At 47.7% G+C, this 25,437-nt stretch overlaps 1 protein-coding gene across 5 annotated transcripts in view; it reads left to right on the forward strand.

Moving 5' to 3' along the window:
* Nucleotides 1-25,437, forward strand: part of STAT1 (signal transducer and activator of transcription 1) — a 543,237-nt gene that overhangs the window by 169,755 nt on the left and 348,045 nt on the right. For all 5 annotated transcript variants that reach the window (XR_014979978.1, XM_085648786.1, XM_085648787.1 and 2 more), the window contains exon 11: nucleotides 23,095-23,154. Coding sequence is in view for 4 of the 5 variants with exons in the window: in XM_085648786.1 (XP_085504912.1) it covers nucleotides 23,095-23,154 (60 nt within the window). In the remaining variant the exon portion in view is untranslated. The remainder of the gene's footprint in view (nucleotides 1-23,094; nucleotides 23,155-25,437) is intronic.

Below are 25,437 nucleotides of genomic sequence, written 5' to 3' on the forward strand. Positions count from 1 at the left end.
TCAGCGTCGGGACCGGCGCTGAGAAAAGATCTTCCGGTAGGTCATGTTTCCATGAAGAGACCTTCGACAGCGGGCTCGCCGTCAAGAGCAGGTACATCGTCGACGTCGAAGTCTAGACCGCCATCGTCAACCCGGCGACGATCGGCGTCGAGAGACACCACCCCTCCGCCGTCGTCAACCCGGCGACTATCGGCGTCGAGGAGCAGGGAACCTCCGCCGTCGTCAACCAGGCGACAATCGGCGTCGAGGAGCAGAGAACCTCCGCCGTCGTCAACCCGGTGGCGATCGGCGTCGAGGAGCAGGGAACCTCCGCCGTCGTCATCTCGACGACGATCGCCGTCGAGGAGCAGGGAACCTCCGCCGTCGTCAACCAGGCGACGATCGGCGTCGAGGAGTGTCACCCCTCCGTCATCGAGGGCACGATCCCCTCCGTCGTCGCGACTCCATCAGCGATCGACGTCGAGAGGGAAGAGTCCTCCGCCGTCGTCATCCAGGCGGCGATCGGCGTCGAGGGTACCATCCATGTCGACGTCGAGAGTGGCAGCATCTCCGCCGGCGTCGAGACGGCGTTCGGCGTCGAGGGAGAGAGGGCCTCCGTTGTCGGCTTCACACCGCCGTTCGACGTCGAGGCGGCATTCTTCGCCTGCTGAACATGGCCGCCGGTCCACATCGAGGCGTCGTTCGACGTCGAGAAGAGGAGAGTCCCGGCGAGAAAGAAGGCGAAGCCACAGATCGACGTCAAGACCACGCTCGACGTCGAGACAGGCCTCGGATAGGTCGGTGGTCCTGGTGACGGAGTCGGCTTCGCGCCATTCCTCCTCACGCTCAGGGGCATCTCCATGACCGGCAATTCCACGAGAGTCTGCCAGCCAACTCCGCAGGTCTTCCCCTCAGACTCAAGGGACCATTTCTGCGGTACGACTGTCGCCCAGATGGCTGCTGCCAGCACATCATTGGCAGGACTCAGGGGCTACAAGGAGACTGCGGGAATATGTCAGCCAAGTGCATGACTCTCCGCTGCACCGGTTGGTGGAGGCAGTGGACAGAGCAAGTCCTCCCAGGCCAGCACGTGAGAAGTCACCTGAGAGCCGGAGACGCAGATCGCGCTCCCCCAGGCGGGAGGGGCGTTCAGCCGGATCACGGGCTCGTGATCGTCGCCGGGATCGGAGGTCACCATCAACGTCATCTTCCTCGAACACCAGGTCCTCAATAAGGGACTACTCACCCACGCTATCGGGCAGCCCAGTGTTTAGGGTCTCGCCCATAGACCACATCAACACCTACCATGAGGTGCTGCAGAGGGGGGCGCAGAAGCTGGGGATTGAGATGTCAGTCCCGCAAGTCACCACGTCGGTGATTTTCGAAACACTTCACCAGAAGTCTGCGTCTCGTCCACTGCTGCCTTTGGTCCCAGGGATCATGGACACCTTCCTCACCCCAGCGACCGTCATAGCGGTTCCGGCTCGTATCCTCAAAAAATATAAGCCGGCTACCTCTGATCCTGTCTTTGTGAAAATGCACCCTCCTGTGGACTCAGTAATAGTGGCGGCAGCAAGAAAGGGTCATGCTGTATCGGCGTCCTCTTCCGTCCCTCCGGATAAGGAAAGCAGAACCCAGGACTCCTGGGGGCGCAGGGCCTGCTCGTCCGCAGCGGCTTCCCTCAAGATCTCCAGCGCGGCGGCGCTGTTGGGCAGATACGATAGGGCTCTCTGGGACTCTATGGAGCAGTTCAAGTCCAAGCTTCCAAAGGAGGACCAAAAGGACTTCGAAGAAATAGTCACTGAAGGGTCACTGGTGGCTAATCAGTCGATTAGCACAGCGGTAGATGGTGCGCTGCTCTCAGCCCATTCTTACACACACGGCGTATGCGCCAGGAGGTCATCCTGGTTGAGGCTGACAGGGCTCAAGCTGGATGCGCAGCAACGGGTTTTAAACCTCCCGTTCTCTGGCACCTCCCTCTTCGGCACTCACACGGATGAGGAGATGGAGCGCATGAAAACTGAACTGGACACCCTCAAAGCTGTGGGGTTGGAGAAGAAAAAAGAATTCAAGCGCCGTTATAGACCCACCCAACGCAAGGGGCCTCAACAGAGGGCTCAAACCCCTCAGTGGTCTCAGAGTAATACCCAAGGAAAATCGCAGTTTCGAGGCGGAAAGTCCACCAGGGGGAGAGGTGGACGCCAGCAACAGTCCTCCACTACCACAAGAGGAGGAAAGTCATAAGCTGTGGCTTCCTCTACGACCGTTGCCCACTCCAGTGGGGGGAAGTGCGTCACAACATCTGGCAGAGTGGCACAGCATCACAAAAGATCGCTGGGTGCTGAATATACTGCGAAATGGATATGCGCTACGTTTTCGAGCGCGTCCAAAAGACATACCGCCAAAAAAGTCCCGTCCTCACCACTTAAAGCTGCTCCAAAAGGAGGTGAGGGCCCTTCTGCAAAAACAGGCCATAGAAAAAGTTCCTCCTTCGCAAATCGGAAAAGGAGTGTATTCCCGGTACTTCCTTGTGCCCAAAAAAGATCAAGAGCACAAGTTTCGGCCGATTCTGGGCCTTCGTCTCCTAAACAAAGTCATCATCAAGGAGAAGTTTCGTATGTTGGCGCTTCATCAAATATGTCCACATCTGCAAGTAGGGGATTGGATGTGTTCGGTGGACCTCCAAGATGCGTACTTCCACATTTCAATTGCAAGACATCACCGCAAATACCTGCGGTTTGTGGTCGGAAGCAAGCATTATCAGTACAAGGTCCTTCCATTCGGGCTCAAGTCGGCTCCGCGAGTCTTCACCAAATGTATGGCAGTGGTGGCGGCTTGCCTCCACAGGCAGGGTCAGTCAGTCAAAACCACTTTATTCGATTACTTAAAATCATAAAAGTATACTACACAAATAAATACATAAAATCATGCGATTCACAAATCTACAGTTAAAAACAAGTCCTAATAAAAATGCATAAAAGACCATAAACAACGTGCAATCAATAATACAGAATCAAATTCCATATATCAGATAGGCTCCACATCCTGTATAGGTTTTAGTCTCACCCTCCTTTCTCTAACAGCTGCCACCAGAAAACTAGCGACACAGAACATAATTAATGGACAATCAAGCATGCTTAGGAACAATAAAGCTGGTTTATACTGAGTAAAATTCCTACTCTTTAGCAAGGGAATAATAAACCTCTTCCTGGCATGTTTGAAAAAGGGGCAGAATAACATAAAGTGCGTAGTGTCTTGTGGAGAAATATCATCGCACTTGCAAGGTGCAACATTTTCAGGCTTATGCCAGCCAGCCACATCCCAAAGTACAAGGTGTAATTGGTTGAACCGGAATTTAGACAACAACCATTTGTGAAAGGGATGGGTTACCACTGTAAGATATAAAGACAACCCTGAGGATTGAGATACCAGGACGTGTCCCCTGACGGAAGGTTTACGTAGTTCAACTTCTTCCCGCTCGGCCTCCCTTAACTTCGTGAAATTGGATTTTACCCAGTCAAGATCTGCCTTACAGAGAGTGTCAGGGCTAGAAAAAATTTCCGGTCTCCCAATGTAGGCAGATAACCTCTCGATATTTGACAACCATGGAATTTTATTCATGTTGTCAAGTCGAGTACAGTCCTTTAGTATTTTATGGTTTAGAGTAAGTTTCGGGTTTAGCCAAATTTTAATCCATAGCAATAATGGGGCTAATTTAATCATGTCTGCTATGTATCCTAACCCGAGTTCCAAATGGACTGAGAAAGAAGCAGTAGATTGTGGGAGGCCGAGGAGGGTGCGAAGAAATTTATTTTCTTCCGTTTGGATCGCATCGTGTTTAATGTAACCCCAGATTGGCGCCCCGTACCTTACAATGGAAACTGTTTTGGCTTTGTAAATTGTTAGTATTGCCTCTGTCGGTTTACCCCCCAGCCTTTTTGCAAAGCCAAGTACAGCCGCAGTTGAGATTTTTATTGAGTTTATCTTTATAGAGAGCTGGGGGGACCATGAGCCCTTGTCGTCAAAGACTACTCCCAAATAGGTGAAAGTCTTTACTCTTGAGATTACGGCTCCCCTACAATAAAAAGGCTTTACCTTATTTTTCGCAAGGCCTAACGACATAGCGTGAGATTTGCCGTTATTAACCACCAAGTCCAGGCTATGCATAAAGTCCCCGAACGAGTCCAGCAATCTTTGCAGCGCCAGGGGAGTCCTAGCCAGCAGGACAGCATCGTCCGCGTATAGGAGGACCGGTATCGGGGTACCTCCCATGCGCGGGATGTCCTGCGTTGCGGCCAGCAGATTTTGTTCCAGGGAGTTTATGTATAGGGTGAACAGCATGGGCGCAAGAATGCATCCCTGTCGTACCCCTCTACTAGACTTAAAGCTGGCCGTACACTTCCCATCCGTCGTCATCCTTATCGATGCATTCAAATCTTGGTGGAGCTCTGAAAGGAAATACACGAGTGGGGGGTCGAGTCCCAAATCCAAAAGCATTGTCCACAGCTTTGACCTATTAACAAGATCAAAGGCCGTGGACAAATCCATAAAGCCCAAGTAAAAAGAGCCCCCGGCCACCCTAGTATATTTATCTATTACTAATAGGAGGTTCAGACATTGATCCTCCGTGCTCCGGCCAGCTCTGAAGCCATATTGAGCATCGGACAAGATGTTATTGTCCGAGGCCCAATTGGTTATCCTAGCAAGTATGACTTTCCCCAGGATTTTTATAGAGGAGTCTATCAAGGATATGGGCCTATAGCACTTAGGGTCTGCCCTTTGGCCTTTCTTGAACACCGGTATTATGGTAGAATGGGACCAGGATTTAGGAAAACCTGCGATAACCGAGGAGTTAAATACATTGGTTAATATATTGGCCCAAAAAACCGGATTTGCCTTATACAGGTCGGTGGGGACCCCATCCGGTCCGGGAGCCTTCTTACCCGCAGAGTCTTCAATTGCTTTTAAAACTTCAGTTAAATAAAAATTAACTGGAATTAAAGTAGAAGCCGAATCTTGCCTGTTTATGGGTTCTAAATCTAAGTCGCTACCATATATAATTTTAAAGTGGCTTAACCAGTCCTTCTCTGTTATATTAGTATCCAACACTCCATTTTTAACATCAGAGAATAAAGGAGTGTTGATAATAGACCAAAATTTCGCACTGTCTTTTAGAGTTGCCTTGTCCATAAGATCGGCCCAGGCGTTAAGTTTAATTTCTTTTTTCCGGACCAACAGTGCTTCTTTATAGTCGCTCCTTAACTGCGACACTAAAATTTTATTCCTCGGGCTGGCCTGAAGTGCAATTTTAAGATTGTTATGAGCTTTAGTGCAGTTATGGTCAAACCAGCCGGAGACTACTTTAGTTTGTATTGGTCTACTTTTACTAGTTAGGTCCTTTGACACTAGGAAACATACGGCTTCAAACGAGGAGATTACTTCCTTCCCTGTAGAAAGTTGGTCCCCACAGATTTCCAAGTCTAGGGCCGCCTCTAGCTTTATTGAGTTAAAAAAATCCTCTGGAACTACCTTAGACCAATTTAACCTTCTACCCTGATCCTTTGCCCTAAGATTATTGTCCAACATGGGTGAGGCAAGGGAATTTAAGAGAGAGAGGCCGTCTAACATTTCGATTACCACCGGATTGTGGTCACTAAAAATAGATGGAATCGCGTTATAAAAACATACAAATTGTAAAAGGCCAGATGAAAGAAATATGTAGTCAATAATGGTGTTACTGTCCCTTCCAATAAAGGTGGGCACCCGTACGGTTTGTTCGTGGAAGCCTGGTTGATACAGCTGGTTTTCAATAAGAAGATTTTCCAGAGCTTCGCCCTTACTTGAGTGCTCAAAATGTTGGGGTGATGTCAGATCAGGTCCATCAATATCAGTTAAACAACAGTTATGACTACATAAATGTACGTTAAAATCACCAAGCAAAATATAATAACAAAAAGTGGTTTGCTTCAAAGAATACATTTTTAAAAAATTCGCCAACCATAGCAAGTGTTCATTCGGCACGACCTCTTGTTGAGAATTATAACAATTTATCAGTAACAACTTCCTATCATTGGGGAGTTTAAATTCCAGAATAAGAAAGTTGTTACATGTACAAGTTATCCTGCTAACGGTTCCTTTTAATTTCACCGAGAGCAAAACCACTAAGCCTCCTGAGGCCCTTCCGGAAACTGATTTAGAAGCTGGAACAAAGTGAGAAGTAAAACCATCTAGCCAAAAATTACTTTCTGTTTCCCAGGTCTCTTGAAATGCCAAGATATCAAAGTCCTTCAAGAAGCTTAACCAAAATAAATTATCACTCTTAGCACGTAAACCGGCAATGTTCCAAGTTAATAGTTTGATCAAGTTTTTGGGTGAACCCCCCTTGCGGTCATCGGCAGGCAGATGACTCTCTGTAGGTAATGCGGGGGGCTGATCCTCTATGTGAAGAGCCTTAACCGAGGATGACTCGTCCCCCCCCCGTATACCAACCTCCTGTCAGTCGCACGTATCTAACAGGGAGAGTGCCTCAAAGCGATTAGATGTGGGTATATTTAGCCCACCCATAACCTGGTGGGGAGCACCTGCCCCCTGGTGAAAAAGAGGCAGCGAATTTAATGCTGGGATGAAGTTTCTCTGTCTAATCAGATGGAAACTGTCTCTCCGTGGAAATTGAGAGTAGAAGAATCCAAGGGGGCGTACTTGAATACTATTAATATCTAATGGCAGTGAAGCTGCTCTCAGTAAAACAGTAGCCACATGTTGTGTGTGTTTAAAATTGACTATAACACAATCTCCATTTGATGTTTTTTTGGAAGGCCCAATCCAGTTTACCCTGCGAGTACTTAAGATATCGTTCGCCATGTTAAAAGGGAACCCACACTTCCTATGTAACCACGACACTGTCTTTTGCTTAAGTGAGTCGTGCGATTCCTCTTGCAAGGGAACTGCCAACCTATCCTGGGGAGGGACATTGGCTAAGATCACAACGTAGGGAGAGCAAGCCGGGGGGAGGTTGATAGATCTAACTTTCGTTACCGCCTCACCTTTAGACACTGAAACCCGCTCCTTTTCTATTTGGCAAGCTGTATTTGAGGCTATAGTAATCATAGGTGATGATGGCGTGACACTAGCATTAAAGCTAACGGGCTGAGAAGAAGTTTGTGGGTTTTCTACTCTACCCAGATTGACGTGCCCAGCTACACACTGCCCCTTCTTTTTGTTACAGTCAACCCAATCAAGATGTTTTGTTAATAATCCTCCCAACCTTTTTACCTCGTCAGCGACCATATCGAGTTTCCTTACCAGAGGTTGAAATAGTAGATCTAGCTTTGTATCGAGTAAAACCTCAAAGGAGCTGAACAATTTTGAAAAATGGTCAGGGAGTAAAGTAGTTGTTGCACCAGGACTGCTGTTTAAAGGCTCGTCTGGCACGATATGAGATTTTTCTCCAATGTTCTCCCTTTTTTTCCCTTTGGTAGAAGCCCCCCCCTTATTCCTTTGTTTCCTTCTGCAGGTCCTAACTGGTCTGGGAACATATGTATCCTCAACTGTCTCATCACTTGCAGAGTTCACATCCAAATCCTGATCTACAGGGCCCTTGTGAACCTGGGCAGTGGCCGTAATCATAGCGCTTGCTTGAATAAGGGAAGGGGAAACACAAACAACTTTGTCCGAAAGCGAACTCTCATTAGTTACAAGATTTTGGGGGCTCACCTGGAGGCAATCCTTCCCCAGGGAAGCCCGTCGGTCACTGTTAATTTTATTGACCTTTTTAACTAAATAGTTATCAAGAGGGCCGGTCCCCGTTAGACCTGGATCCCTTACGCTTTTAGGCATGGTCAAGGCAAACAAAAAGACAGATGACAATAACCAGGGCAATTGACACCAGTTAATAGTTCGACTGTACAGTCAACCCTTTGACGTAATTACCAGCTTGGAAGTCTTCAGTGTTCTGTGACTGCTTAGGTCGACATACAGGGTAGGGCCCAGCCCAGCCTCGGACAGTCCCGGACTGTCACAGACTGTCCGCCCTTTGTCCGGGCTTCGTCCGGCGTCGTCCGTGCGCGTCCGCTGCGCGTCAGCGGCGAGGCGCTTTAGAGGCGCCTGGCAGGATGGCAAATTGCAACCAGGTGAGGGCGATGGCAGCAGGCCCCCTGGGAACTGTGGTCCTCCAAACGATCCTCGCGGCAAATCAGGCGAAGCGGCTCCCGCGACAGCGGGAGCGGCGAGGCGCTTTAAAGGCGCCTGGCAGGATGGCAAATTGCAACCAGGTGAGGGCGATGGCAGCAGGCCCCCTGGGAACTGTGGTCCTCCAAACGATCCTCGCGGCAAATCAGGCGAAGTGGGTCTATTCGTCTACCCTTACTTAGACGACTGGTTGCTGAAGGCTCCATCCCAGCAACAGGTGAGGAAAGACTTCCAGACCTGTGTGAGACAGTTGCACGATCTCGGCCTTCACGTCAACATGGCAAAGTCCGTGCAGCAGCCCACTCAGACCATCCACTACCGTGGCTCCGTTCTGGACACAAGCGTGGGAAAAGCGTATCCTTCGGAGGAGAGACTGTCTTCAATGAAGCGGAAATGCAGGCTTATGCAGCAGATGCAGAGGCCGTCAGCCCGGCAGGTAGCATCTCTGCTGGCATCCATGGCGTCCTGCATTTTTCTCATTCCCAACGCCAGACTGAGAATGCGACCTTTGCAGCAAGCTCTAGAGGACCAATGAGATCAGTCCACAGGCCGTTGGGGAGATCAAATCTCTCTTTCCCAGGCGGTGAAATCCTCCCTTGCATGGTGGACTCGTCAGGACAATCTGATGGTGGGAGTCCCTTTTCACCAGCGACTCCCGGTGCAATCGGTGATGACAGACGCGTCGCTGCAAGGTTGGGGGGTCCACATGGGGTGCCTCCAGATACAGGGTCGGTGGTCTACAAGAGAGCAGGGCTACCACATAAATATGCTGGAACTCCGGGCAGTCCACCTTGCTCTAAAGGCGTTCCTCCCTGCAATCAAGGCCGATTCAGTCCTGGTGCAGACCGACAACACCACGACCATGTTCTACTTGAACAAACAGGGCGGGACTCGGTCACGTCCTATTTCCCTGGAGGCACAGGCGATCTGGCACTGGCTGCTCGCCCGGAACCTCTCGGTAGTGGCAGTGCACCTTCCGGGGGAGTTGAATCTCAAAGCAGACGCACTCAGCAGGCACTTCGAAGATCAGCCAGACTGGGTGCTACACGACGAAGTGGTGGCGGACCTGTTCCATTGTTGGGGTCGTCCAGAAATAGATCTGTTTGCAGACGACGAAAATTCAAAATGCCACGCCTTCGCGTCCAGATTCCACCGTCCCGGGACCAGGGGGAATGCTCTTTTGATGGACTGGTCAGGGACATTTGCCTACGCCTTTCCGCCCCTGCCTCCGATTCCGAAGGTGGTATCCAAGCTGCTCAGATCCAACATGAAGATGATCCTCATAGCTCCTGACTGGCCACGCCAGTGGTGGTACCCGGACCTTCTCCATCTGTCGGTGCGACCTCACAGGCGACTGCCTTGCAGGCCGGACCTGTTGTCCAAGGTGGGCGGGAGGATTCTGCATCCCAACCTTCCCTCACTGAACTTAACAGCATGGCTCCTGAGGTCCTACAATACGGACATTTAGGTCTGCCTCCTGATTGCATGCATATTCTGAAAGAAGCGAAGCGACCCTCCACAAGAGCGTCTTATGCGTTTAAGTGGAAGAGGTTTTTCATTTGGTGTAGAGAGAATCACCTTGATCCTACGAAGGGGCAGGAGGATGTCATTCTCCCTTACCTTCTGCACTTAGCGAGATCAGGCTTAAAGTATGCATCAATCAGGGTCCACTTGTCTGCCATTACAGCGTACAGGAGGTCTCCCAATCAACCCTCTTTTTTCCAGATGCAGGTGGTCAAGGACTTCTTACAGGGGTTGAAGAAAGTTTACCCCCCTGTTCGAAACCCTTCTCCTCCGTGGGAGTTGAACTTAGTATTGTCCAAATTGATGGGCCCACCTTTTGAGCCCATCCACAGAGCTTCCTTGCAGCATCGGTCTTGGAAGGCCGCTTTTCTGGTAGCCATTACATCGGCACGCAGAGTAAGCGAAATCCAAGCGCTGTGTACTAAAGAGCCTTTCACAGTTTTTCACCAGCACAAAGTGGTCTTGAGGGCACATCCATCTTTTCTCCCTAAGGTAGTGTCTGATTTTCATATTAATCAGTCCATTTCTCTTCCATCCTTCTTCCCGAACCCAGCGACCCCGGCTGAGCGGTCGCTTCATTCCTTAGACCTCAAGAGGGTACTTAAATTCTACCTAGAAAGTACCAAAGGCATTAGGAAGACGGATCAACTATTTGTCAACTATGGCGCCATGAGAACAGGCTTCCCAGCAGCTAAGAGATCCATTTCCAGATGGATTGTTTCCTGCATTACCTTAGCCTACCAGCTGGCGAAAAGGCCCTTACCTTTGGCCCCTAAGGCTCATTCTACTAGGGGGAAAGCGGCCACAGTAGCTTTCTTGCATGACGTTCCAATGGCAGAGATTTGCAAGGCGGCCACCTGGAAATCGGTTCATACCTTTACCAGGCACTACTGCCTAGAATCCGATTCCAGGGCGGATGCCCAAGTAGGCCAAGCCTCCTTGAGGAACCTTTTTGGGTAGCTTGGTCTATCTAAGCATACTGTTCATTCTCTGTTTCTTTCCTTTGCCCGCAGGGGGATGAGGTGAGGCTCGTTATTCTATTATAATGCTTATGACTATTGATGAGGATCCCCTGGAAGAGAAGGATTAGTTACTTACCTGTAATCCTAGTTCTCTTCCAGGGGTATCCTCATCAAAGTCATAAGCAACCCTCCCGCCTCCCCGGACAAAGGTGTGCTATCTTTTTCAGAGGTTATTATTTCTTTGTGCCATGACTTTTCAGTCTCCGCAAAGAACAACTGACCTAACTGCCACCCCTGAGGCATGATGGGAAGTTGGGGGTCAGGTGTGCCTTAAAGGCACGGTGTCAGTTTTTGCTATGCAGCTATTAGTTGGCTTTTCAGTCTTTTTAGACTGGGTATTTGCAATGCAACCTGGGAGCTTCCTATGCTTTCAGTGATTTATAAGAATTTCTGCTGTTTTCTGAGCATTAAAACAGTTTCTAAATAAGCTATAATGTTGTTTCTCGTGTTTATAATGCTATTTTTTTATGTATAGTGGAAATTCCTTACAGCATGTTTCAGCTCTAGTGTTTATTGGCTGCAGTTGCTTGTGTATACATATAGGTATATATGTATGGATATATATATGTGGGGCACATATAATATACTGTTTCTGGGATCCCGCGCATGGGCGGGAATATTCTAATGCTTATGACTTTGATGAGGATACCCCTGGAAGAGAACTAGGATTACAGGTAAGTAACTAATCCTTCCTTACCGCCCCACCCATCCTCCCCGTTCTGCGAACTGATATCTAGCGTTAAGGTCATCCCTTTCAGGGCCCTAGATTCATGGCACCAGTGTCGGTCTCTTGCATGGCTCTGCATTCCTGGCGCGGAAAGCTATGTACAAGAACTGACGTCAGCGCGCAAGGGTGGCGTCTAAGTACTCCGACGTCATCCTGGCGATGCCGACGACAGACGCGGAGCCGCAGACGACGCCTAGCGACGCGCAAGGGATTGTTGACGAAAATCTTTCCGGATCAAGCCTGACGCCTGGAGCTATTCTAAGGTAAGGAATCTAACTAACTAATGTTTCTTACAGATATATTGTTACCGAAGGTAAGTAACTTGTTCTTTACTTCAACATTCCATTCTCACCCGCTTTGCTGGAAAACAGTCTAATAATGGACTTGATGACCATTACATTACCAGCAAAAGGATGACTCAAAAAACTTTCTATGAAGAAAAACAACTTGTACACATCCGAGCCCAACGCTAGATGACAGAATTATGCTAAACATGTGAATCTACAGCCCTACGGGCCATGAACAGATGCTCACTGTTTAAGTAACCTTTTCCTTTCTATTTGTACCTACATGAGGTCAGTGGACTGGACACTTCCCCTTACACTGGGTCGGGTTCCCCTCTGAACCTCAAAAGAAGACACAGCCTTGTTTGCTGTTATCATCAGACAGGCAGCTGAAGTCCTGGGCTTGCAGTCTGTTGAGGTGAAAACGTGTGTCGGATGCAGCCTAGGCATACCTCTTCTGATCCCTTGCTGCCATTCAGCGAAGTCCTGACTGGCACCCTCATGGGCACATGGGCTAAACCTTAAACCTATAAAAGGACCAATAGCACAACCCCACAGGCCTGCTCATGGTGGCTCTGCCTTGTTGACTCAACACCCTACTCGGGAGAGCCTGGTAGTTCAGGCTTCAACTAGCGGGATCAATCCAAGTCTATTCCCTAAACCTCCACCTCCTCACAACTAAATATGGAGTTGCAGAGTTGTTGCATGCAGGACACTGGAGTTCTCTTCAGCTAGCCTCGCCCTTCTGTAACACAATGCCAGGTGTTTGCTGGATAGGTGCTCCCATGCATTATGGGACCTAGTGATAGAAACCTTTCCAGCAGTTCCGAAGGAATTCTGCTTCCCTTTGGAGCAGACCATTGAGTATTGGCCATGACATCTGAGGGGTGGGACCTGCAGATGCTTCTGTTGGGCTTTGCCCTGCCATTCCTTTCTGACCAACTGCCTCTTTCATCTACATCGAAATGGCTTACGGAGAAACATGTCCATTTTTGCTGTAGGACGTTCAGGCTCTTCTTTTGAAAAGGGCCATTGAAAGAGTATACAAAACCGAAATGTCCTCGGGCCTTGAAATGCTGCCTGTAACTATGGTGGCATGTATGCCTGTAGTGCCTCAAAGACTTAATCTACACAGGAAGTCCTAACTAAAGGACAGAATCCCATCACTCACCGAAGTGACATGCTTCATCATCTGGGATGTCCTCCTGGCTGTAACTCCTAGTACAGCCAAAGGCTACAACCCCCTCACTGTGAGGGAGGTGCACTGGGATGTTTTTGGATGTTATAGGGGCTACTAAAACCCAGGATGAAGAGCTACGTATGTTATGTAAGTGAAGAGTGCAGTGCAACCTAAGGTGAAAACGTGGAAAGTGAGCTAAAACTAACTAATAAGAGAAAAATTACATTTATTGGTTATCTCTTGTTGTAAGGATTAAAAACAGTGCTAATGCAGTTTTAACATAATAACTGCAACGTCGGTCTACATGTTTCGGCTATCATGACCTAATAAGTGTCTAGCCTTCTTCAGGACCTAGATGTTGTGTGCTACTGCGTCATGTGTGTTAAAAAAATTCTTGTAACTGAAAAATAAATGGAACAGATGCAACCTACAACACCAAATATCTCTGCTGGAATGGCATGGTGTACTGGTCAACCTGTGTAGAAAGAAAAATGAAACAAATCATGTACTTATGTACAATACAAGTTATGCATAAGTCAGTTGTACTCACTAACTTTTAAACATTCAAAAATCCGATGGAGACTTACCCGTAAATTGCGAGTAAGGGTCTGGTGTACCAGTCTTCTCCTACCCCATCCACTGGGTTGTCACAGTCAGTCGCCAACCACCTCCTAAAGACAGCAAACCTAACATCTTTTGGGTTCACTATCAGCGTGCTGAAGTCACACCTGACTATAAATAACAAAGAAATACCCCGGCAACCTCAAAATTTCAACTGCAGTTCATAAGTATATATTGTCTATGCATAAAAATGTATGGCCCAGAGAATAGAACACCTCATTTGCATATGTCTTTTTATTGTGACTCAGTAGAAGTTCAACATAATGTCATCCCTTCTAATTAAACTGGCTGGATGTCCTGAACATCAAGTTTGGAGGTCACAAAGACACTGAAATCTATAGGCTAAAACATCATTCACATTTACATACATGCTATCATTCGTTACTCTTACACACCTACATCCAAGTCATAAAACCATTTTTATACACCAACATTCATATCCTACTCTGTCTTGCATATTTTAATATGTCATTTTTCAAGCTAGCTGTTGCTTGTGTTGGATATCTGCGCATAATTCTCCAACCAACCATTCTTTATTATTTATTTTTCACCAATGATGTGGTTTGTATTTGAAATCTTCTAAGCGCATGTTTCGGCATGACAAGCCTTCTTAAGGAATGCCACTGCATCATCATCATCGAGACCACAGTCATTTTAAACTGACCCTTCGGCCTTCGAGGGGATGCCAAAGCCACGATGGAGATCAGAAATGGAATATGCAGAGGGGGAAGGTACATCCCTTACTTAGGGTCCAGAACCCTGGACTGATTGGATAGCTGAAAGTATATGTAGCGAGGGCAATCTCTCCACCTTAATTTGGATCCTTTTCAGTAGAATAGGGGTGTCTTTTAATGGCCTGACAGTCTGCTTGGCTGAGTGACTCCGTAGCATACGGGAGTGGGGGGGTCCCTTAATTCTCTTCTTACTCCCCCACTGTTCAGGGTCTATGCTGTGCCAGTGTTGGACTACCACAGTATGCCTTCACTTCAGTTGTAATCACTTAAAAACGTAGATAAACTCCTGTGCAGGAGCACCTCGTAATGACCACCTCTCTGCTAACAACTCAGATTTCCGGCCTGACCCCTTCACAGAGGCTTTCTTTTATCAGAGCCATCCTGGATGCGACAAGCTACCAGGCCTTCCCTCCAGATCAGAGTGTCCAGGACATTCAAGTTATGAACTGATATTTCAGTCTCAGTCCTTGATCTCAGTGAGAGTGGCTCTGAGGTGTCTAGCACTATTAGCTTTCATGCACCCTGCTCTTCGACCATGCTAGTTGGCATATGCAAACTCTGCAATGTGATATGAAATCACAGTGGGCCCAGCATCAAGGGACCCTGTCAGATTCCATCCAGGATGCATAGGAGACAACAAAAGATCTGCAGTGGAGGCTGCTCAACCATAGTTGGATCAATAGCAGACCTCTCTCCCGATTCCACCCTGAGTGAACGGTGGTGATAGAAGCATCACTGCTGGGTTAGGGAGGTCATCTGGGAGAGGTGGAGATCTGGCAGTGACCCATCTCCACATTAACTTGTTAGGGTTGATGACTATTTGGCGCTGAAAGCCTTTCTACCATCCATCAAGGGGACGCTGGTTCAGGTCCTCACGGACAACACGATTGCCAACTGGTATTAAAAAAAGTAGTGCTGAGTGGGGTCCAGAGCCCTGTGCCAGGAACCCCTGCACCTTATTAACTGGATGAATAGTCAGGGCATTTTCCTGAATGTACACCATCTGACAAGGTCTTTAAATGGGCAGACAACTCAACCAATCAATCAATCAGGGAATTGTAAGTTCGATACTCACTCGTGAGGGTCTCAAGGCGCTGAGGGAGGTCCGCAGATCTGTTTAGCCGAAGAGCTAGGTCTTGAGGGTCTTCCTGAAGGTGTTCAGGGAGGGGGCACGTCTGATGTCTGCCAGTAGCTCATTCCAGGTCTTGGCTGCAATGTGAGAGAAGGATCTTCCGCCTGCTCTGGCTTTGTGGATGCACAGTGTTTCGGCCAGTACGAGGTTGGAAGATCAGAGGTTTCTTTTAGGTACGTGGAAATTGATTCTGTCTTTGAGGTATTTGGGTCCGTTGTGTAGGCATTTGTAGGCATGAGTGAGGATTTTGAAAGTGACTCTTTTCTCCACGGAGGGCCAGTAGAGACTTCGTAGGTGCTGACTGATGTGTTCGTGTCGGGCGATGCCAAGGACGAGTCTGGCAGCGATGTTCTGTATTGTCTGGAGTTTGCGGAGTAGGGACTTGTTGATGCCGGCGTAGAATGCGTTTCCATAGTCTAGTCTGTTGGTGATGAGTGCGTGGGTGACTGTCTTCCTTGACTCAGGGGGGTATCCACTTGAAAGTCTTGCGGAGGATGCGGAGGGTGATGAAGCAGCTGGAGGTGGCGGCATTGACCTGTCGGTTCATGGTGAGTGATGAGTTGAGTACGATGCCAAGGTTCTTGGCGTGGTCTGAGGGGATAGGTGGGATCCAGGGGCGGTCGGCCACCAGGTGCTGTCCCATGCAGAAGGGGTGTTACCTAGGACGAGGACTTTTGCCTTCTCTGTGTTGAGCTTCAGGCAGCTGTTGGTCATCCAGACTGCGACGTCTTGCATTCCTTTCTGGAAGTTGAGTTTGGCAGTGGTGGGGGAGAGGATGAGCTGGGTGTCGTCGGCTTAGGATACGATGTTGAGGCCGTGTTGTCGGACGATAGCTGCGAGGAGGGCCATGTAGATGTTGAAGAGGGTGGGGCTCAGGGATGAACCCTGTGGGACTCCGCAGGTGATTTTCGCGGGGTCGGAGAGGAAGGGTAGGAGTCTGATCCTTTGGCTTCTTCCGGTGAGGAATGATCAGATCCAGTCCAGGGCTGTTACTTGTATGCTTGCGTCGTGTAGTCTGACGACTAGTGTGCGGTGGGAGACGGTGTCGAAGGCCGCTGATAGGTCGAGTAGGATGAGGGCTGTGGAGGGGCCTTGGTCCAGGAGGGTGCGAATGTCATCTGTGACAGCAAGTAGGGCAGTCTCTGTGCTGTGGTAGCTTCGGAATCCGGATTGGGACGGGTAGAGGACGGCGTTCTCTTTAATGAATCGTGTCAGTTTCCTGTTTTCTCTGCAACTTTGGCTGCGAAGGGGAGGAGCGAGATGGGCCGATAGTTCTTGAGATCGGTGGGGTCAGCTGTGGGCTTCTTGAGCAGAGGTCTGACTTCTGCGTACTTCCAGTCATCTGGGAAGGTGCCTGTTTTGAAGGCGGTGTTGATGGTGCATTGTAGTTTGGGTACAATGGCAGCCGCGGCTCTGTGGTAGATGTGAGGGGGGCAGAGGTCGGTGGGGGCCCCCGAGTGGATGCTTTTCATGGTTGAGGCGGTGTCTTCGGCCGTGATCGGTGTCCAGTTGGAGATGGTGGGCTGGCTGGTGTTTCTGGGGCGCGGGGGCCGTCTGTGGCGCCTGGTCGATGAAGTTGTTGTAGAGGTTTTTGATCTTGAGGTGGAAATAGGTTCCAAGCTTGTCACAGAGGTCTTGATATGGGGTGATGTCTGTGGCTTCGCTGCGTGGATTGGGGAATTCTTGAATGACACTGAAAAGTTCCTTAGAGTTGGCCAGGATTTTGTTGTGGATGAAGTTCCTCTTGGTGGCTCTGATCTGGTTGTGGTAGTCCGTTATGCCGTCCCTTGTAGGTGGTGTGGTTTTTGTTTGTCTTGGTGCTTCTCCAGGTCTTCTCCAGGCGTCTGCAGGTGCGTCTGGCTTCTTGGAGAGTGGTGGTGAACCAGGTGGCTTTCCTGGGGCGTTGTCTCTCGGGGTTGCGTAGAGGGGCGAGCTCGTCTGCGCAGTCGGAGATCCAGGTGTGGAGTTCTCTGGCTGCGTCGTTTGCGTCGGGTACCCAGGTGTGGTTGTCTCGGGTGAGGGTGGAGTTAAGGTGCTTGTCTGTAACCTTGCTCCAGTTCCTTCGTGGTGGGCGTGGGGCTGGTTTGGGTGCCTTGGGTTTGTTGATGGCGATGTGTACGCAGTGGTGGCCGGTCCATGGCGGCTGAGTTGTGTGGCTGTAGTGGATGCTGTTTCCTGCTGCGAAGATGGGGTCTAGGGTGTGTCCTGCTCTGTGGATCTGTGTATTTACAAGTTGCTTAAGTCCGATGCTGGCGAGGTTGTCCCAAAGGATAGTGGAGTTGGGGTCGCTGGGGTTTTTGAGGTGGAAGTTCAGGTCTCCAATGAGTATGTAATTTGTAGAGGCGGTGACACCTAGAGGATCATAAATGGCAGTTACACCGGCAGTGACGTAGGGTGTCTTCCAGCATCGAAACTTCCATAATTGCCATGAGTATAGGGTTGGAGATGTTACCAAAATATTGTTATCAAATATCAACTGACATGAATCATGGCCATAAAGATCGTTAACAAACATTTTGCCCCATTGGTGCTAATAATAAAAAACCTACACTTATGAGAAAATAAATTTGTAAGCAATATTCAGGACACAATATTGATGTCCGAGGATATTTCTGTATTCAACATTCTAGCATACAACAGTCATGGACTGTATGAATTACGTATTTTCATGTGGATGAGATTGGAGGGTGTGTGCTAAAGAGAGGAGGGAGGGTTGTATGTGATGATGAAGAAGGTGTATTTTGGGAATGAGACGCTTATTTCTGTACAGAGTTTGTGATCATTCGATATTGGTTACTCAAATGCATATTGGACACAGGGGATTCAGGTACCGGTTAGTCAAGTGCAGTTTGGGCATGTGACGCAAATGGAGGATAGGTTCAGGTTGTGCACCACCTTCAGGATATATGGACCAAATTACATAGCATTCAATGTTACTCTTTCCCCAAGAAAACGTAACCGCGATGATGTGCAATGCCTAAAACTTTAAGAATTGATCTAGAATCCAGTTATGAGTTGCAAAATACTGATGGAATGGTAAATCTTCCCCTGTAAAATTGGGTACCTTTTGGTAACATCCCATCAGTGCCGTGGGATTACGAGTTTATCTCTATGGAATGGGGAATAACCATGCAGACCTGAGTTTACTGGGTCGAATGCAGCACAGTATTACCTTTTCGTGGAAATTATCTGCAACTTTTACCAGTATCTGCTGTTACCAAGCTGGGAGGGAAGAAGTGGGGGATTTTTAAAATTTTTTTATTAAAGCATTTACCTGAATACCGCCGGCTGCTGCAGCTCCTCTGTTCTCTTTGCAGCAGGAAGCACACAGCCTCCCAGAATCTCCTAGCCAATCACAACACTGCCTTACAGTAGCATTGTGATTGGTATGGGCGCTGTGTTTCGGTGCTCAGAGAAGGAGTGGGAGGCTGGCCATTTTCTCCACTGAGGCTGCACAATTTAGCCTATGGAAAACATGCAAAGTGTGCACAACTGTTTGGCCATCTCGAGAGAGCCGCCCACAACGTCATGCAGCCACCACTCCTCCTCCTCCCTGTGACACAGGGAGCCCAGCCCTGCCCTGCTCTAACAAACTGGCTTAAACTGCTATCTCAATACAAACCAGCATTTACAATGCAATGGTCTCGGCATTGTTAAAGTTAGAGCTATTGGCATTGCTCATGACATTATTTTTGTTTATGTTTTTGTTTTTAAAACATTTAAAGAAACGTCATTGTTATTTACAATGTCAATAGATTAATCACTCTCAAATGCGAGACCTATTGCATTTGCACCCACACACAGAGCCACACACACAAAGCCACCCACACACACAGAGCCACTTACATAGAGCAACCCACACACAAATGGAGCCACCCACAGAGCCACCTACACACACACACGCAGAAGCCCACTGACCTATTTACATTATGTGCACTTTGTGATCTGCATGGTACATGTTCTTTGCTGCAGGCACATTAACCCTATGTGCTACCTTTCCAGGAGTCAAAACTTCCACTAGACAAAACTCCGATCTCTCTCTAGGAAGAACATTAAATACCAGAGTCATCCTGACATTTTTATTGTTGCCGAAAATTGCTGGTGGCCAGGAAGGAGGCAGCAAGTGCTTTTAAAACCTTAATTTACTTGCAAACATAATGTCTCCACCCAAAGTCAGTGCCCAGTCACACCGGTTGCACTGCCCTAGAGCTGGCCCTTCTCAAGAGTCCTGTGACCTCAGTGACAGAGTCACTGTTGTTCTTGGCTGTGCTGCTTCAGAGGCCTGCTAGCAAGACTGGAGGTGAACTTCAGTATGGATTGTGGTGGACAAACCTTGAAGGTTAACCCATACTTGCCAGTGCTAGGGTCCACCTGCTGGTGCTAAGACACAAGCGCTTCTAAGGTCTTGCGAAGCCTTCTAAGGTCTAGCATGGGATTGTGCTCTCTCAGGAGAGTCGTCTGGTGGACTGGTTATTAAGGCTGAACCTGGTTCCCCAGTTCCACATTCAGCAGCTCTGGTGATAGTGCCACATCTTTTACCCCACTGAACACCATACTGTCCCACTGAGAAAAACTCACACAGCCTTCAACTACAACCCAATTGCTGCCGGCTATAAACACCTGGATGAGGCTCAATTTAAATGACACGCTAGACAAGAGCAATATGCGGCCTACAAAAAAAAGTAACATCATCCTGGAAAAAGCAAACACTCGTAGGGGAATGCAAAATTTAGCAAACCATGTGAAATGCAAGCAGGAACAACATTGTTACCTTAACACTTTTACACTCACTATTCAGAAATCAGTGAGTGCTTTTGCCTGAAATGGGCCTTGAATGGTCCCATTTCAATGTCCATTGCTGATATCCTTACAAAACGTTAGCAGTATGGTAAAAAGACCACATCCCTGGACACAGAGCCGCAGTACACATTTTGTTTTCCAATCCACACTTTGCAGTACTTCCAAGCCCCGGGAAAACAAAGACAAGAAAAAAAAATAGCGCTTCACTGGCAAACTCTGGAAAAGTCGCGCTAATGTGTTTGGGTGTGAATAAAATCAATCTGGCCAGTTTGCTACCACTGTCTTACTTTATTTCGTTATTTTTCATATTTTTAACCTTTTATTCCAGATGCTGCACCTTAGAATTAAAATACGACATTTCCAGCAAAAATGATTTTCTTTTTTGGATCCATTTCACAGGGGAGCAAATAAAAGAAAGTAGAGGAAAGAGAGTGAGAACCCCGTTTTGAAGTCAAGGTTTTCAGTAAGAGAAGAACTGCTAGACAGAAAGAGAGGGAATAATGAAAGAGTGGGGGGGAAGCTGAATTGGCAGAGCAGAAGCGGTGCACCTGATGCAGTGCTGAGCGGAGTGAGGGCATCCCTGAATGTAGGACCTGGAGGCACTGCTTGAGAAAGCGGCAGCTCCTGTTGGGCCAATGTGCAGCCCCTGCTGGTGTTGAAGGAGGACCACAGGATGCTTCGTGGTCGCCCGCAGAGACTGTGGTGAAAGGTCGCTGCCTGTTAAGCCATATTGGGTGCATTCGAGAGCCAGAAGAGGCTACAACGGCTCCTGTTGGGCTTTGTGGAGACCCATGTTACGTGGGATCCAGGAAGGTTGGTCGCCTCTGCCTTGATGTGCGGCAGTGGCCCCACAGTGAATTTGGGACGTAGCTGGACCCGGTTAGACTGCACAGAGTGTGAGCATCCTTCCAGTTTGGACAGGTATATTTTGCTAGTGGCTCTGGGCTGGCCTCTACTGCTTTGGAGGTGGCTTGTGCTCCCGCGGACCAGCTGACTTCTCCATTGAATGGGAGCGGCCATTGGACAGGCGACGCCACCTGCGGGCTTGTTGCCTTGAAGCTGTTGAAGGGGCTATCGGGGCCTGCAGTGGTGACTTGTGGCTCATTTTAAAGACTGCGGTGGATGGATGCGAACTAGTGACGGCTCCTGCATACAGTGTTAATAAGAGATGAGTCTCTCTGGGGCTGGGAAGAGTCACTGATGCGGGGCAGAGGGGGATGCCCCTGCTTTGTGAGCCTGGGTTGCTGTGGCCTGGTGGGTGCCCTTGGAGACGTGGATGTCCAGCATAAAGGAGGCCATAACAATGGAGTGGAAACCAGAGGGGGCACTGAACTCTGTTGGGGGCAGCGTGGCTATGTTCAAGTACGTCACTACTTGGACCTGCATGTAAAGAGCTTGCCTGCTGGGGAGACGCACATTAAACTCTTATCCTGGAATATTCAGGGCCTCAACAACCCGAAAAAGATACGCCCGTGACCCATGTGCAATGCAAGCAGGAACAACATTGTTACCTTAACGCTTCGCCGGACTTGAAACGCCGATCCAGGAAACGCCGAGCCTTGCAGCAAGGAAGAGGTGACCCCACGTCCTGCTCCGTTCCGACCGCGCAAAAAATGGCCGAACCTTCCAATGTTAAAAAAAACAAACAAACACGCCCACCATGTGTAAAAGGGGCGGAAAGGGGCGGGGCTTAAAAAAAGAGAAAGAATCGAAAAAACACGCCCACGAATCCGAAAGAGACGGGGCTTGTTTGGAGAGACAAAGCTCTTCTCCAATGGCTGACCAGCATTTAAGAGGCCAGCCAATGGAGAAGAGGAGAGAAGAGAGGCGGGTTGAAGCCCCACTTCTCAAAGTCATTAAATCTCGCGAGTGAGACTGCGCAAGCGCAGCCTTCGCTAGCCGAGACGTAAAAATGAAATGCTAATAATGGAAAGTTATCATTTTATTTTTTATATTGAGCTTACAGTTAAAGCAGTGGAGCCGGGGTGATTTTGCTTGACTGAGAAGAGGAGGGAGGGTGGTGGGGAGCTTGGCAACAGTCGAGGGAAACTTTATTATAGTAGGGAGGGCTTTACTGCCCCCCTGTACCATAGTAAAGTGTCGGGCAGGAGCAGGAAAAGGAAGGCGGCCGAGCTATAATGCAGCCCCAAAGCAGTTTTACTGACCGGTAAAATCGGGCCCTTTGTTCACTTGAATCCCGCTCTGGTCAGAGGCACAACTAGAGCCACAATTGTTTTTTTTTGGGGGGTGGGGGAGAGGAGCTAATTCTTCCAGTGTTCGGCAGAGTAAAGATGCAGGGGCTCTATGAAGGGATAAAAAAAAGATCCTTGTTAAACAAGTAAATGGTCTGAAGTATTCGGGTGCGGCTTCAATAAGACGGACGCCAGGCCAGCCAGCCCACAGCAGCTCAAAACTGTCTGTGCCCGGGAAACTATATCATCCCGGGAGGATACACACGGATTGGGTGGCTGAAGCCCTATGGGTGTTGCGTGCCTGGCTGTGGTCAACTAATAATCGGGGCCCTGTAGGTCGATGAATATTTGGTAAGCAGTATAATAACAATAACCCCAGCACAACCTAGAGTATCGGATAATATTGTGCCACCAATGAAATGACCCGAGTAAAGTTTCTGCAAGCCATTTTAGCAGCCAGCCAATTTTTTATCATCCAAGCGATTGCTTATTATTAATGGGAGTAAAGTTTGTTATTTGTTATTGGTAACGCGTGCCGCTTTTACTGAAACCACCATCTTATTAATATTAAGTCTATGGCAATCCTTATTTTGAAAAGACAAATGTGATTTATTCTACGCAATTGCGGTATATATAAATTCAATTCTGTAGTTATGCACTTACAGTAATGCAATGTTGATCTAATAATTCTTTTCTGACTTTTTTTATGCAGACTTCTGGTTAAATTGCAAGAGCTGAATTATCAATTGAAAGTGAAAGCCCTATTCGATAAGTATGTTACACTTCTGTTTTAATATTTAGGCAACAGCACATGGAAATGTGGCTTTTGTTATACATATTATGTAAATTAGATTCACATACCCATAAACTGCTCACTTTTCTTGCTGTGTATCCATATTATCATTCTAGTGGTAAACGTTCTACAACACATAATTAACCATATCTGTTCTACAGATAAAATACACATTATTCACCCTCATCACTTAAAGGAAGACTTGGATAAAGAATTTACAGCTGTTGCATGGCCATAAATGCCATGTAAGCAATGCAAGCAATGGCACCCTTGAAAGCGGTATACATTACCATAGCACCAGACAGCATGTGGCTCTGCATGTGAAATTGTCAGAAGTGCAGGTATCAATGTGCTGCAGGGGCAATCACCCGTGGCCCAAGGGTGCACCTCAAAAATAGATGGTTTTTTTGCTATCACATAAGGGCATGTGAAGGGGTTCTTTTCCTCCTCACAAGCATTAGGGCCCAACTTTACCTCTGTGAGGAGCATTGTCCAAGTAGAAAATTTGAAGGTTTTGGTAACTTAAACTAGTCCTTTGTAGATATAAATTCCTACATTTATTAGGCATGAACCTGTCAACAATAAAAAGTTTATTAGGCCTTGGGCCCGTATTATGAAATCGCATAACACTTTGGTGAACAATAAATACATCATTAAAGCCGGTGCAACTTGTCATTGCACAAAGTTGCAATCACACAGAACAGTTTACACTTCACATTCTGAAACAGCCCTTAAGGCTTTCTTAGCAGCTAAAACTACTTACGGCGTTTCCAACGAAACCAATGCAAACACGTCACCAGTATTCGGTATGCCACTCTCTAATTGTAGGCGTAAATATAACTTCCTTTTAGCATCAAGGAAGGACATGTTAACAAAATATTGCTCGAAGTGTACGTGACCCCTTCCCTGGAGCATCTCGCAGATGGACCTCCTGGTTGTCTCCAGAAAATGATGGAATTCTCTATTTTCTTTTGTCAGGATTACACTATACTGAATAATGATATTGTTTCTCTAACTCAAGTGAGAATAGTAAATTTGTCCCAAAAACTGTGGCGATACACTTTTTTCTTGCCCCCATACTTTTGAGTTGAAATTACTCAAAACCGAAAAAATATTGAATGCCAATTGGAAGTTTCAGTTAATGGGATTTGTTTTTAAATCGTGCTGAAGAGTCAAGTGGGACAATTATATGATGATGATGATAAAATGACTGTCTCTAGAGGCATGTTGCAAATTGGGATTTAAACCTGAAACTCAAGCACTGTTGCACAATTTTAATAGTGCTAAAGAGCACTGTAAACTAAAAGGTACAAAAGGCTAATTTTGACTTGGCACTGACGTAAAGTCACTGAAATGCTGTGTTCTTACTTCCCCACATTTTCCTCCTTTTTAGAGTATGTTGTGCTAACAGTGCGCCAACAAGCATGAAGTGAAGAAAACATTAGTAGAGTGCTCTGCAAATATGTTTGTGTTTTTTCTTGTGATAATGTGACCTTCATTTGGAACGCACCTTTTCCACACAAAGTGCTTATGACGTGTTTCAGTGATTCCTCTTGTGAAAAGTTGTTTGCAGACATTTTACTTGACGTTGCTTCGTCCTGTCTCATGCTGGAGGATTTTTAAACATAATACAGTTTTTATTTGATTTTCAGTAGGTATGCGCTATTGTTCATACAATAATCCTCTCTGCTTTGCGCAAATGACTGCGCCTCAAATTTGCTAAAAGTTCACCAATCGAGCTGCAAACAAATTGCACGTTTCCAAATGTAAATAGCTTTTTTTCTAATGGATACTTCAGACACCAGATTCCTCACCCTATGAATGAGTCTAAAAGCAGTCCCCTAATGGGAGATCGCATTGAGTAGTGTTGATCACTCAAGGAAGGTATGGCGCACTGTCCTGCAAAATATCCATCATATCGAGCTTGAGCTATTAAACACTAATATTTTGTAAAGGTGAGGCGAATGTGCGTTATCAGGGCACATCTGATAAGAGCAGTAGAGTCTACCAGAGCGTTGGTGGAATGTACACAAATGCCAGCTGGAGGGCTTCTTAACCAAGGCCTAACAAAAGGTAGCCCAGTGTGAAATTCTATGATTGGTCACTGCTTACCCACAGAGAACTGATGGTTACTTGGTCTTGTATTGTACTGTTAACCTAGCATGAGACGGCATGCTTGGTGTCCAGTCTGTGAGCTCTATACTATGCGGAAGTGTAAGAAGGGCTGACTGCTGACTCTGGCAGATCTACATATCAAACACA

This window comes from Triturus cristatus, chromosome 3_2, assembly GCF_964204655.1.
Source record: "Triturus cristatus chromosome 3_2, aTriCri1.1, whole genome shotgun sequence".
Classification (NCBI taxonomy): domain Eukaryota; kingdom Metazoa; phylum Chordata; class Amphibia; order Caudata; family Salamandridae; genus Triturus; species Triturus cristatus.